Here is a 14,503-nt window from a genome sequence, read left to right on the forward strand (position 1 = left end):
TATATAAAACTTGACTATCAGTTTCTGGTTCTTTTATTTGTTGAATCTTTAACTTGCACAGCCTGTATCAAACAGGGCCCCAATTTATTGCCTCATCTGAAAGACTTGATCCTGCCCTTGTTATCACTAAAATTGGGGAACCAGATAGAAAAAGTACATCTCGACCTATGCCTGTTGAACCCTGGACATCTCGGTTAGCGAACTAGTGTCTGACTCACTGAACCCTCTGAAAAATGCCTGCCAGGAATAAAAAGATACATACCTATTAGCATACAGTGTGAGAGATAAAACTTCAGCCACTTCTCCTGAACAGACAGTACGTAATCGTTCATTAATAATAGAAGTTTTACCACAACCATTATCTCCTACCAGCATCACTGGTTTACCAGCATCTGTTAATAATCCTACTATATGTAACAATTGCTGAAAAACAGAGTAGAACTCCATCAATACCCAAGATTCAAGGAAAAATTTGAGGCTGTAGCTCCCAGTTCTGTTTCACAAAAACTTAAGTTGAGTTTGACTGAATACCAAATGAGACAAATGTAAGGTTTGATATAGTGTGCAAGTCGTCTACTTGACATCCCTCATTTTTCTAGTGAACTCTTCCACACATGCATGCTTTCTATCAATCTGAAACTGTATAGGTATGATTGGAAGAGCTCATTCTTGAAATAAGGGGTGTTTTTGTTGCCTGTCACTGTGAGAGTTGATTTTTTTTTTTTTTTTTTTTTGATACTTACCTCCACATTGACAGTATGAACGAAAGAATCTGAAGGAATACCAGAATGAGGCAGTCCACTATAAGTAGGTAAGTTATCACTCCAGCGAATAAACTCGTGAGTTTCAGCATCCACCAGATAATCAAATACTGTGCCTTCTTCAGGATAGTCAATATACTGTTCAAATGTTTCCTTCCACCAACAACTGAAGGATTCTCGATGTTCCATTGATAAGGTACCAGCGAATGCCCAGATACAGGCGTAGTTAAAATATCTTTCATATTCCACATCACTTAGTTCAGGGTACGGATTGACTAGTGACTGAAAACATATCAAAAGAGAAATAAAAAACCAATCAAGAGCTCATAAAAACAACCTTTAGAGTTAACTCACTGAGCCTCATTCAATTAATGAAACAAATAACAAAACTAAGTACAAACCTCAAAAAGAGCACAGAATGTATGGACCATATTCTCAACAGTGTGGTTGATCAGGCGTTTATACTGTGGATGACCATTGGACTCTTTACAGCCGAATATAGGAGGTTGGGTACATTTTGAGACATAGTCTACCAATTTCTCCATATAACTGTTACAGAAACTGGTCAGCAGGTCTTGGTCGGTCTCGGGCCGATGTTCAAGCCACTGGACCAACATTATCTTCCATCCTACATCTCCTTCAGTCATTACCAATACTCCTACATTAGCTAACAGTGACGGACTTAGATTCTCTAGCGAGTCTAACTGAAATTCAGAAATATCAATAGATATCATTATAGAAGAATAAATGATGTTGTGTAAACATTCCAAAGCCCTAACCACCTGTGCTACATCCAGCCCTCAAAGAGTTCTTATAGCTGCATTATACAAGAAAATATCTTTCAATTAATTGATATAGCTTACCTCCCAGATAAATCTAAGTGACTGTGGTAGAACCAATCGTTCACTATTTGATAGAACAACAGAACCATTGTGATCTAAAATCTGTTGAAGCAGCTCCATTTGTCCTCCATCAGCCTGCAAGAACAATGTTTATCAAAATTTTAAAGAAGACAAAAACAAAAAAATGAGTTGATGTACATCGAAGAGATAAATGCTTAAATCCAAGTTGAAAAAATGCTGAAAAAAACAGAATAAAAACTCTTCTAAACCCCTTTGTCATAAAAATGTAGGAAAATTTAGGGATTATAAGCTTAAATCAGAGCATTATCTTTGGTAACTTTGGTGAATCAGAGCAAAAAGAGAAACTAATATGGGTTCAGTTCTTCATCAAGATAAATTCTGATGAACTGGCCATGTTTCTGGAGGTTGGCTCACACTGCTTGAATGATCAGAAATTCTAAAAAAAACACTAGTCCTTACCTCACCATCCAGTTGCATTATTTTCATAACTGGTTTCATATCAATGACAGGTAGGCCATTATTGGTGGGAATACAGAATTTACGTAATAACGACGTCAGCAAACCTTCCTTCCATTCTCTGAAATAACACACACTCGGGATAAATAGGTCATCAGGATAAATAGGTCATCAAGATAAATAGGTCATCAGGATAAATAGGTCATCAGGATAAAAAGGTTGTCATGATAAATAGGTTGTCACGATAAATAGGTCATTACGATAAATAGGTCATCACGATAAATAGGTCATCACGATAAATAGGTCGTCACGATAAATAGGTTGTCACGATAAATAGGTTGTCACGATAAATAGGTCTTCTTTTTATCAAGAACAAAAATATCAAATGAACAAAATGAAAAACTGCTTACTTTGTTTTAGGATGAACGAAGCCCAGTAGTTCCTCAGATTCTACAGCTTTAGTAAACACACTCTGTATGGTGATAGTTTTACCACGTTCTCTTTCTGCCACGGCAAATGTTTTAATACATTCACTTTTACCACAACCTGGAGGTCCCACTACCACAATCTGAAATAATTCCGTCAGGTCATTCTAGTTATGTAAACAAAATTGCGTTTACAACCTTTTGGATTTTCGTACCCTAAATAGCACACATTATCTCCTGGTACACCTAGGTACACTAGAAAACTATAAGGTTTAAACAACAGTCAACTGAAATCTTATTATCCATAAATAACAAAATTGTCTCTGAAGCTCTTCGAGTACCCTCTCTTGTGCTCACTGGCCTCCTTATTGGTACTTGTGTTCCTGTTTAAGACCACAGTCCTAGCTCTAATCAGATATCTAGTCAGTTACCAACCTAACCTAGACCACAACATAATACTTACTGTTTTATGGGCTAGATTAAGATGGGCTAGTTGTACAACTCGAGATTGGAAAGAAGAACCAGGCAATAGACCAAGATCTGCTGTTGCTACGGCAATAGCATCTTGGATGTCCTCTAGAACATGTCTCTGTGATGGCAGGGAACTGTACTGATCAATGTTAGCCATGTTGACTACAGGGGTATTAAGGTTTAGAGAATCTGAAATTAGAAACATGAAATTCGCATCCAGAAGCTGGATATTGTGTGCCATCATCTATTTGACACCCCTCAACATTTGAATGAACTCTTCCACACATGCATACTCATTATTGCTATGAAACTATATATGTATGATTGGAAGAGCACAAATGTAAACTTAGGGGTGTTTTTGTCTGCCTTTCAAATTATACCTGTCTATGCCAGTTACAAGATTCAAAATGTCCTGATTAATGCAATAAATCTAAAGAGCTTATGGTAAACTGGTAAAAAAAAAAAAAAAATACATCAAAATAATACAATCAGAATGACGGTTACCTTTAAGGGATTTCTGCGACTCGTGGCTTTTGGCTGTTTTCAGTCTAAGGTCTGATTTAATGAGTTCCAGAGATTCTGCCTTAAACAAAGCGCTTCTATCAGAACTCTGGCCACCAAAAATCATAGGCACTTCTACCCCTGGCCAGAAATCTTGAATGAGTGTCGAGAACACACTGGCATCTCTAGCTTGCATTCTGGGTAAAAACGTATCGCGTAACGCTTTCACTAAGGCCTCGTCTTCCATCATGTTCTTCTTTTCAGTCATGGACATTTCACCTTCTGAAAAGGATTTTGTTTCATATTTCGAGGAAATATAATATATAGTTCTATAGTTTTTAATCAAACACTACAATCTGGTAGATCTTGAATTTGTGATTTTTCAACTAGAATGTCTTCAATTGTCAAGGTATATCAGCAAGCCCAGACAGTCTAAATTAGTTTAGTAACTTTTTGTTGATTTGCAGGAGAGACGCACAGATCTTAATTCTAAGAGACACAGTGAGCTAAAATTGATCTCTATCAGCTACTAAAGCCTTACCTTTTTCCTGATTTTCACTTTCATGTTTTTCTGAAAAGTCGAGGGTAAAGGTATCCTTCTCACTGGATTCTGACATGGCAGCTTCCAGATTGGCGCCAGCTTCTCTCACGACACCTTTCAATGTCTGTAAACTCCAACCATGTAGACTGGCGCTACGATCATAGCCTGGTAATAAAAAAGAACAATAAGATAACATTAAAGGGTTGGTGATTTAGTTATCAACCAGTCATGTTCAACTGGAGGTACAAAGTGTCCTTTTATAATTTTGATGTTTAGAACATACTTCTACCAATGTCGGCTTAGTTTAAAACAAAAAACCAGCATATATATGCAAACAAAATTTGTTTTGTAAATTGGGCTTTAAAGATTTTTGTTAATTGTAAAATATTATTTTAGATACATATATACATAAACTTCAAATGTAAGAATAAATCTCAAGTAATCTGTAAAAACCTACCTAGAGCAACATTTTCAGTAATAAATGTATTGGTACCAAATAATTTACACCAGAGGTTCTGTAGTTGTAAAGTTTTACTGGCTAGTTCTTTACCATTTACAAAACCTGGGGATAAAATAGAAGAAAACACAATAATTCACAATAAAACAACAATAAATAAAAATAAAAATAAAAATTCACCTCAAAAAATATTAACTTTCATATATTGAAATTATATTATATCATTCAAACTAGCTGCACAAACATTACTCTTTCATTAGAGGTTAAGACTGAATTCCTGTGCCTGTGCTTTCAAAAATTACTTTAGTTGTGTTTTTAAAACTGTTACAAAACCTCAACCAATGGTATAGCTTATATCCCAAAAGACGCAGGTGCAGAGCGTGGACGTTGGTCTCTCACTAATCCCATGCACATTTACTCACCTTCACTAAATAACAAAACTTCAACTGTTAGTCGGGTATCAGGCTTGGGAGCAGACACGATTCGGAACTGTTTCAAGACATCGTCAGGAAGGTTGGCACTAGCAGACATATAAATCAGCATCTTGTCTGGATTCCTGGGAGTCACTGGCACTGCAGAATCCAGCAGAGCAAAACAAGCGCCAAGTGGACTGAGTTGTATGTCGTCAGATTGTAGGTGAACTGATTTTTTCCCAGCTTGTAGAGCGGCCATGACAGTTGACATTAACTGAGCGAAGATACTCAGTACTGCTGGCTGACAATAGTTGAGGTTGTTAAAATTCACCCAGCAACCTAAAACAGAAAAATATCTCAATTGTTTGAGCTGTAGGCTTATCTTCACTATGTCAAGTGGTTACGAGCTTGATACTCATACCTTGACTGCAATAGTTACCTTTCTTATATCATGAAATGCGGCAATTTGATTTGATTGTATGCCAGCAAATATAGCCAATCAGAGCCCTCATCAGAAAGGTTGTAAACAATCAAATCCTTAGGAAAAATGAATAAAACATACCAGTGGCAGCCATTCCACGGAAGATATCTTGTAGTTGATAATGGTCCATGATGGAGGTACAGTTAAAACTATAGTGGGCGTGGCCTAAACATCGCGATAATTCTTCTACAATTCTTCCTTTCTCACTCTCCTATAATTAAAAAAATTCACTAGCCACTTTCTAAAACACAAAATTTAGACTTAAAGACCATGGTTTGCCATTTTCAGGGGTTGATATGGGTTTGGAATATGTAAATAGTCTTCAGAAGTACTCAAAAGTTTTCAGTCTTAAGTTTTGGAAATGGGGTAAAATACTAATAACTGAATGAAGTATAAAGTGTTTAACTTACGGCAGGACCAACAACTAATGATCCAGTATGTAATTTGACAGCCTGGGTTAAACAAACGAACATTCTCTCAGTGACTGGGGTTAATATCTCATGGTCAGCTGATCCTAGGTATTCATACCCATAGTCAAACTCAGCACTTAAACACTAAAAATACAAACAAAAAAAACATGGTACTTTGGAGATAAAATTAGATCTAAAAAGATAAGCTTGAGTACATCACCATGCAGTGTGCAATGAGATAAATTCTGTAAAGACAACAGTCTAATTTACTTATTTTCACTATGCAACTGTCTAGGGATATATAGAATGTAGCACAGAAAACAAGAAGCTTCAACCATGTAAGTCTTTCAAAGCTCTGTCAAAGGCAATGATCTTGTCCTAAATATCTGTCTCTATTCCAGTCTCTGAAAGCTATTTTGACAGCTATTGACAGGAGTAGAAACAATTTTCACTACATGTATATAGCTATCAAAGGCTGGAATAGAGGCAGATGTTTTGGACTAGCAATGGTCATGTTATGACTATGATAACCCCATTGTCCACAGACAACATTATAGCATAGCTCTATTTCAGACAATGATACAGAAAAGATGATTGTACACATCCTGATGGATTAAAGATTATACCTTAACATTGACGGTTTTATCATCTTTATCATAACTATACTGTAGCTGTCCTCTCCAGTCGAAACTCTTAGCAGGGGACACGTTTCTTGATACGTCTATCAAACGATTAATCATATCTCGTTGATGAGCCAGTAGAGCTAGGAGTGACGTTAGTTTATCAATTTGACAAGGAAATAATAGTAGTCTGACATCTTCTTCCACATGGTCTACTTCGTCTACTGCCACCCCAGTCTGGGGATCCCCAATCTTACTCTCGGATGGTTTGATGTCTTGTATCTCCATGGTTAGGTTCATGGTGTCAGTTGTAGGTGCCCCTTCTGTCAAAATAAAAAATATTACAAATTTGACCTCGCTTTTGTACGTCTTCTTCATATGTTTTTTGTATTTAAAGGGGTAGGGAGAGAGGGAGAGAGGGAGAGAGGGAGAGAGGGAGAGGGGGGGGAATGAGAGAGGGGGAGGGGTACAAAATGCTCCATTCCTTACCATCATCTTTAGACGTTTGTTCTTCTGAGATTCCAGCTCGTCCCGATTCATTCATCAGATCCACCATTGACCCTTTAACAGAGGGCGCCACACTCCTGATTCCCATAGACTCCGACATCATGTCAGTTTCTTTTTCTACTCCTTGTTGAGAGTCTGGAAGAAAATTCAACCAATAAAATGCTGGTAAGTAAATTGAAAAAACTCCGAATAACTGCAGCATAAGTACCTTAAAAATACTGTTTCTATTCTTCATAATAATTCTATGATTTTTATATTGGAATATTTTGGCATTTACTGTTCAACAGTTCTCTGAAGAGAATGAAAAATAAAGCTCCTGGCCAGAATTTTTGAAAAATATTCATTTACAGTATAATTGTGACTATAATGCACACCATTTAGTAGATTTGGAATTTAAGGTTGTAATATTGCGGTTAAGCAATGTTACGAAAGCACAGGCACAGGCATGTAGGCGTAACTTGGATTACTCTTGGATGAATGGACTGAGGCCATATTTTGCAAACTCTGCATTCCTTTCAATAGAGTCCACATGGTGTTATGGGCATCTTTAATTACCTTTGCTAGCAGCACTCTTAGCTCGTCGTTTTCTGACCTCGTTTTCCTGTTCTCCTTCTAAACCATTCAATAAAATAGTGGTAGCTATAATGTTACGTTCTATCTTCTCCACTGCATCCTGAATACATGAAATGAAATGGAGTTTTACACTCTACTGGATTTGGCAATTGAAGACAAAGCCATGCAGTGTGCTATGAGGGAAATTTTGCCAGAACAGCAACATGTGAATACTTTGATTTCCATACAGGTATTCTGTAAGACACAGAGCCTTGTTGTATTGTCCTTATATTATATTCTATTTGTTTTGTGACATAAAATTGGCCACCAAAAATTTAAACATAGCCTACCTGTAAAGCCTCTCTCTGGCCTTGTTCCATATCTTTTAAAGCGTTCTGTACATAATCAGTTAGCTGTATCTTAGTGGTCAGATAGACTATTTCTTTAACATGGTCCAGTATCCAGGAATGTTCAGAATACTCAGTCCCTGGTATACCATCCCCAGTACCTGACGGGGGTCGGCTATCTGATGCTTCACCTCGTTTGTGAACACTTTGTTGACTTGGTTGTCTGCTGGGTGGCTTGTCACCATTTTCTGTGGGAAACCAAAAAATTGAGTTAACATATACTGTAAATATTGAGCAGAGAACCACTAGTGGAAAATCTAAAAAATCATTAAATACAGATAAATGGTATCCAAAATGGATGTCCATTTATTGTCCACATGTGGTCCTATTGTCCCATCCAAAGAATCAGATGCTTTCACTGAAGACAATTATCAGGACAACCTACCTTTGTTAATTTTAGTAAGAGAGCTGGTAGGAGATGGTTTAATGGGTACACGTCGAGCCCCAGCTGACTGGATGTTTCTAGTATGTTTCTGTTGTTCGTGTCCTAGAGCTGTAGATATCTGATATTGTAATGTTGTTTTTAAACTGTTAATGAGAGAAGACAGCCATGCTTCTATTGAACCTTCACATGCTACTGGCTGTAATTGGAATTAATATATGGTAAAAATAATGACAAAATTTGATTGTGGCTCAGAACATTTTAAAGCCAATGAAAGGAAATGAATGGAGCTTCATTGACAGGCAATGTCATGCAGTGTGCAATGAGAGAAATCATTTATATCCTACTTTGAAAATTCGTCACAATTACATTTTGACAAGAAAAAGGCAAAAAATAAAGATTGCCAAAGACGAACCTGTTGTAACATGAGACTTTCTCCCATCTTAGATTTAACACCAGTTATAATAAAATTAAACTTCTCATTGTCTTCTTCTGTTTCTTCAAATAATATCTCATCAACATGACAGAATAACTTATCAATATAGAGATTGATTTGATTTAAATCATAACCTGTAATAGATTGAATGAATAAATGAATAAATGAATAAATGAATAAATGAATAAATGAATAAATGAATAAATGAATAAATGAATAAATGAATAAATGAACATCTCATCAACATGACAGAATAGATTGTTAATATATAGATGAATTGATTTAAATCATAATCTGCAATATAATAAATGTATTGTCATATTGTGGTCTAAAGCTATGAAGTATGTATCAAGAGTTATCTCCCTTGGGAGAGTGATTAAGAGCCTGATAAAGACGATGGTCAAAAATTTAACTGAATGATTGAATTATAGCCTCTCTGAAAATGAATGAATGAATGAACCAAATACATAAATAAGAGCTAAAAGCACAATGCCCAATACAGAAAATAACAATAAAAGAGTCTTACCATTACAAATAATATGGAGAACATCTTCCATTGAAAGGAAATAAAATCTAGGGAAGAGTTGTCTTCTCCTTTCTAAATGATTTAATAATGAACGTTTACACGATTCCAGAAGGTGGTTCATATTCTCTAGCACTGCTCGGATATCTGAAACAGAACATTAAATCCATGAGATGAGACAAATAACCAATATTCTTTTAGCATGTTACATATCACAATACAAAAGCTTCTATACCACAGGTATCACAATATTGATCAAAGTAGCACTATCTCGAATATGTCCATGAGATGAGGTCTAGTCAATTCAAGAAACTGTGACAACCCAAAACTTATAAGTCCTGTGTCTGTGCTTTTGTAACTTTGTCATTAGTACAAAGTTACAACCTTTACTCCCCCAAAAGATTGCATAAAAAAGGTCAAACAAGTATAAGACAAATCAGGTAAATCAAAAACCTTACTCTTTCTAGAACAGCACTGTAAAACATTAGGATTTTTCTCGGTTGCCCTCATTAACAGACGGAAATCGTGATTGACCTTGGAGAATCGATTAGAATCATGGGATAGCGATGTCTTTACGTCAGGTGCTGAAAATACCTGAAAACAAAAATAATCATTAAAAGCTGACAACAGATGTTATGGATGTTTTAGATTTCGGGCATGCTCAGTCTTTTCAGATGATGCTACTCTTCCTTCCAACTTTTTGACTCTCAAATGATTCAATGAGGTTCATTTAACCCGTTTAAATAGTTTTCTGAATATAAGGGTTAATTCTCTAGAGAGTCCACACCATTTAGGTATATTTTTCAAGCAATTAATACCTCTTCCAACTCTATCCATTTTTCTTGAACTTCCAGCCACGTTGTTAAAACATCTTCGATAGTTTGAAGGCGTTTTTGCCACTTCATCACCTCGTCCAGGAAGGAACCTGCAGCGCTACTGCTCTGCATGGTCTGTAGTGACACCTGGTGACCCTCTAGTTCATCAAATATTGGATCGGTATGCATCAAAAGTTGGATTGCTCCAAAATCCTGTCAATGAGAAACATTTGAAAATGAAATAAGATGGAGCTTCAGTCTTACTTTTCTGCATTGGATAGGCTAAATGAAACAGAATTTTTACATCCTGCTTTTTCACACAAGATCGTGTTGTTGCCATGCAGTGTGCAATGAAAGAGTTTCCCACCTGCATCAATGACAGTGTTGGAAAACTGGGTTGAAAAATCCTTAAGGTATTATCTTGACCTATACCTACACCTTCAGGATAGCGAGTAAGAGTCTAACTCTCTGAGCCTATGTGGCTCCCCAGGTAGGGATAGCGAGCATTGCCATGCTGTATGCAATGAAGGAAATACTGCCAGGATCAGGTGAAAAATTGAAGAAAACAAATACAATTCCTCAACTGTTATTTTGATGCAAGACGAAAAATGAAAATTCTAAATTCTTACGTCTGCTATATTCATCAAGGAAGCAGGAAGTGATGTAATACTGGTTCGTTTATTACGACTAATAGAACTCTGATTGGACACCCGACTACCAGCTCGGACCTGACTTTTACTGGGCTGGGTACCCTGGACCTGAGAACCTCCTGCCTCACTCGTTACCTCACTCTGGTTATCTTGGGACTGAAAATATTCAAAAACAAATCAGATATCAAATTATGAAAAATGACAAATTGTCCTTCATTTTCTGTTATTTTCAATGTGCATGTTTCTAAAGACTAGATCAACAAATCTTTCTTCATTATTCAAGTCAATTCACATCTAAATGGGTACGAAAAACCTGAGAAAAATCAATGCCAAGAAGTTTGGCCAAGGACCAGCTGGTAGAAAGGATCCTTGTGAACCTAAGTTGCTGTGAAAGTATTGGCTAAAGTCAACAATTAGATAGAACCTTAGTAGATGCCCTTGGATAATAAGGAAGTTGACATAGTCAATTGCTTGCATCCATAACTGACCCCCCTACTTCCATATATCATGTTTATTAAAAACGAAAACTGAAGATGAACAAACCTGTGTAGTATTATCCAGACATTTTGTTCTGATGTGTGATCGTAACTCGAACACTTTACTCAACCAAACTTCTTCGTATGTTTTTAAACTCTGTTCTATCGTCAAGTCTTTAGCTGCTCTCTGTACTATAGCTCGCACATCATCGACATGTTCTAAAATATTCAAATATGTTACCTCAATAGAGGATAAATATATCATATACAGTATATTTGCGAGTATAGTGCATATTTTTTTGCCGTATAAATGGTTTGCCATATTGGGCGTCCATTACAGGGACACAAATTTCATCAGAGGTTCCCCAGCCATTGTTTATGGTCTACCATTTTGTAACCGAACAATAATGGACAAAGGTGAGAATTAAGGATTACTTACTCTGTAAGCCAAGGCTAAGCAGTTCACCAAGGGTCATACGTTTTAACATATCATTATCGATAGTTAGAGCTCCCCCTGTCACTCGTACTAGCTGTTTCCAATGTCCCGTTCTCATTGCTGGATTACTCAGATCATCGATCAGGGGTAGACAACTCTACATAAGGTAAGAAAAACATGATAGATCAGGGGCAGACATATTTTGGCAGGACAGCAGCATTAGCCTATTCTTTTTTGATTTCCAACTGTTAAGGGATCTTTGACAAGCACAGGTTGTAGCACATAGGACCTCGATTTATTGTCCCATCCGAAAGTCTAGACGCCTTTTCCATGTGCGCCCCTCTGACCTACATCACTGAGAGATGTATACTGGTTTGAAAATCTGAAGGTATTACCTCCACCAATGCCAGGATCAAACAATGGACCTTCAGATTGGCAAGCAAGGCTTCAACTCACCAAGTCACCACTGCTGTCTAAGATATCAGTAAAGCAACTAATATAAGTAGACTCACCTGTATAGTGGTAATAGATTCATGAAGTCCCATAAAAACATCCCATGTATAAATATCATCTGAGAGATTTCGTACAATTTCTAGTTGTTTATTCGTTTCTTCCCGTAAAAACTTGGTGTTCATCTTCTGCCAGCGATGGCGTTTCCACTCACTCTGCTGTTCATCTATAACTCTCACAGTTTCCCACAGTTGTTTAAGGTTGTTTAATTCATAACGACATCTAGAAAATAACATCAATTTAAAATGCATTTTTGGCATTCGCCGTAACTTTCTGAGACATTGAGATCTTTGAAATAAGTTGCCCAGAAATATAATGTTTTTGTGAGAACAACCAAACACCACATTGTGGTCTGGATTAGTCCTCTCATAATAAGAGTTAGTTCCCTTATAGTCAGGTAAGAGTTGCTCGCTCTTGCTGTCATGCCTTAAAGAGTATAGCCTAATAAAGCATGAGCAAATGTTTTGTAGTAATATATAAGGTTCATTTTCCCAGCTAGAGATCTGCTTTAAGAAACAATACCTCCGAACTCTTTTATTTCAAAAATCTATCAATAACCTGATAAATCATAACTTACTGAGGTAGAATGGAGAAATTAACAACTGATGTTTCTAATAATTCTTGAAGTTCTATTAAATCCTGAAAGTACAAAAAGACCATTCCAAGTTGAGTGACTTTATCCATAGATATGGATTCCGAAAGCCTTCTTCTTGCTTGTATCTTTGTTTCAACACTTTGAAGGTGCTTTTGTTTGGAAGAGTCCACAACTATACAACTTTACCCTTGGTTTTGCCATACTTTAGACAATATTTTCTGATGTCTCAAGCTTAGAATACTTCAATAGTCTCCTTAAAAATCTGATACTCCCAGATAGCCTAATAAACATACCTAATCGTCAAAATAAACACACACAATAATAGATGATCCTTACCTGCGCCTCGTTTTCCAGCACCAGAAGTTTTTTACTGAATCTGTCTATAATATTCCAGGAATCGTTCACACTACAATCTCGACTATAAACATCTGAATTCTCCATATCTTTATTAAAGTTGTTCACACGGTTAGAAAATGCTTCAAGATCCTAAAATCACAAAAATATCAAAATGAATGGAGTTTTACATCCTACAAAAATATCAAGGTTGACCCATGGCTGCATAGTTGGTTCAATTAACTTTGTGGATCTATAAAGCAGTGCCAAGTAAATTTACATCTTGAATTGGGAATTTTTTTAAGAGTTTTGGATTGGGATTGGACCTTCTATTGATCCCTAAAACTGGATGAGATTGTCAACAATTTGCTTAAAATACATTCAATTGTGAGCAAAACCCAAAGGGGCTATCCCACAATTCATGATGATCAATTTATCCATGACACATTTGATTGGTAAATCATAACATCATAGGAACATGAGTGCAGTACAAAAGTTGTCAGATTACAATGGAGATGAAAATTATCAGAAGAAAAGAAACAAAATTGTATCTAATTTTAATTAGAATGTATCCAATATTACCTGAGTAATTCTAGCTGATTCTTCCTGTATTCTGGGACCGAGTCTCTGTTTCGCCAGGGAAACCTTAGTTTTTAGAGAGTTCCACCGTCCAGGAGCTGCGTTAAATAAAAACTGTGTGTTCTCGGGTAATGACTGGCCGTATTTCTTCAATAATATCATAGTTCGGTGCATGGCGGTAAATTTACCTTCCATTTCATTCTGCTGAGCCGATACCTGGAAACATAATGATATTACATTTGAAGAAGAACTTGGACCTTTTTTTTATTATCATACTAGTGGCTCAAACCTTTCTCAATACATCAAATTTAGTAATAAACTCGGAACAAACTGGCTTCATTGCCACCACAAATAGAGTTAATAACTTTCAAAATGGTTGTCATCTATCCAGTTTGCAATTCATCATCTTGACATGTTTTGTCTGCCGATAATATCCAGATTTTATGAAATACAGTAATCTGATTGGATAAAAATACTGAATTCAACATCAATTTAATGATTGACCAATCAAATGATCCATCTGGAACACTGAAAATGTCTGTGATTACAGAATTCATGTCAGAAAGAAAAGAAGCATACCTCATTAAAGAGTCTCATCATTTTCATGAAACTGGCCGTGTCTCTTTCTTCACCAGTTATACTTTCTATTTCTGGTTCAATTCTCTTTAAAAACAGGTCCAGTTTCTCTAACATATCACTAACCTAAAATTCAAACACAATCTTCGGTTTATGAGTATGTATACTTAAACCAAGTTTATCAAATTTGGTTAAAATCTTCAGATCTTACTTCGTTTTGGAGGAAATGTGAATAAAGGGCCACCAGATAGACCACATGAATGCCGACTTTGATAAGCTTATACAGAGATGTGGAAAAAAAAAAGGAAGAAAAGAAAAGGGGTAAAT

General features: G+C 36.3%; 3 protein-coding genes across 3 annotated transcripts; all 3 read right to left on the bottom strand.

Annotated features, from left to right (window-relative positions):
- Positions 1-941: 941 nt before the first annotated feature.
- Positions 942-2,648, bottom strand: LOTGIDRAFT_75597 (hypothetical protein; the record flags this gene model as incomplete). Its single annotated transcript, XM_009061513.1, has 5 exons — positions 942-1,084; positions 1,237-1,465; positions 1,625-1,738; positions 2,084-2,201; positions 2,491-2,648. Coding segments are annotated over 5 exons (762 nt in total), but the record flags the coding sequence as incomplete, so codon positions are not given.
- A 2,406-nt stretch (positions 2,649-5,054) lies between these two features.
- Positions 5,055-5,902, bottom strand: LOTGIDRAFT_58893 (hypothetical protein; the record flags this gene model as incomplete). Its single annotated transcript, XM_009061506.1, has 3 exons — positions 5,055-5,227; positions 5,451-5,580; positions 5,780-5,902. Coding segments are annotated over 3 exons (426 nt in total), but the record flags the coding sequence as incomplete, so codon positions are not given.
- A 4,107-nt stretch (positions 5,903-10,009) lies between these two features.
- LOTGIDRAFT_125094 (hypothetical protein) lies at positions 10,010-12,329 on the bottom strand (the record flags this gene model as incomplete). Its single annotated transcript, XM_009061662.1, has 4 exons — positions 10,010-10,224; positions 11,235-11,366; positions 11,587-11,740; positions 12,096-12,329. The coding sequence occupies 4 exons, from the start codon at positions 12,327-12,329 to the stop codon at positions 10,010-10,012; spliced, it is 735 nt and encodes a 244-aa protein (XP_009059910.1).
- Between the last annotated feature and the right edge of the window lie 2,174 nt (positions 12,330-14,503).

The sequence above is a fragment of the Lottia gigantea genome (genome assembly GCF_000327385.1).
Source record: "Lottia gigantea unplaced genomic scaffold LOTGIsca_49, whole genome shotgun sequence".
In the NCBI taxonomy this organism is placed as follows: Eukaryota; Metazoa; Mollusca; class Gastropoda; family Lottiidae; genus Lottia; species Lottia gigantea.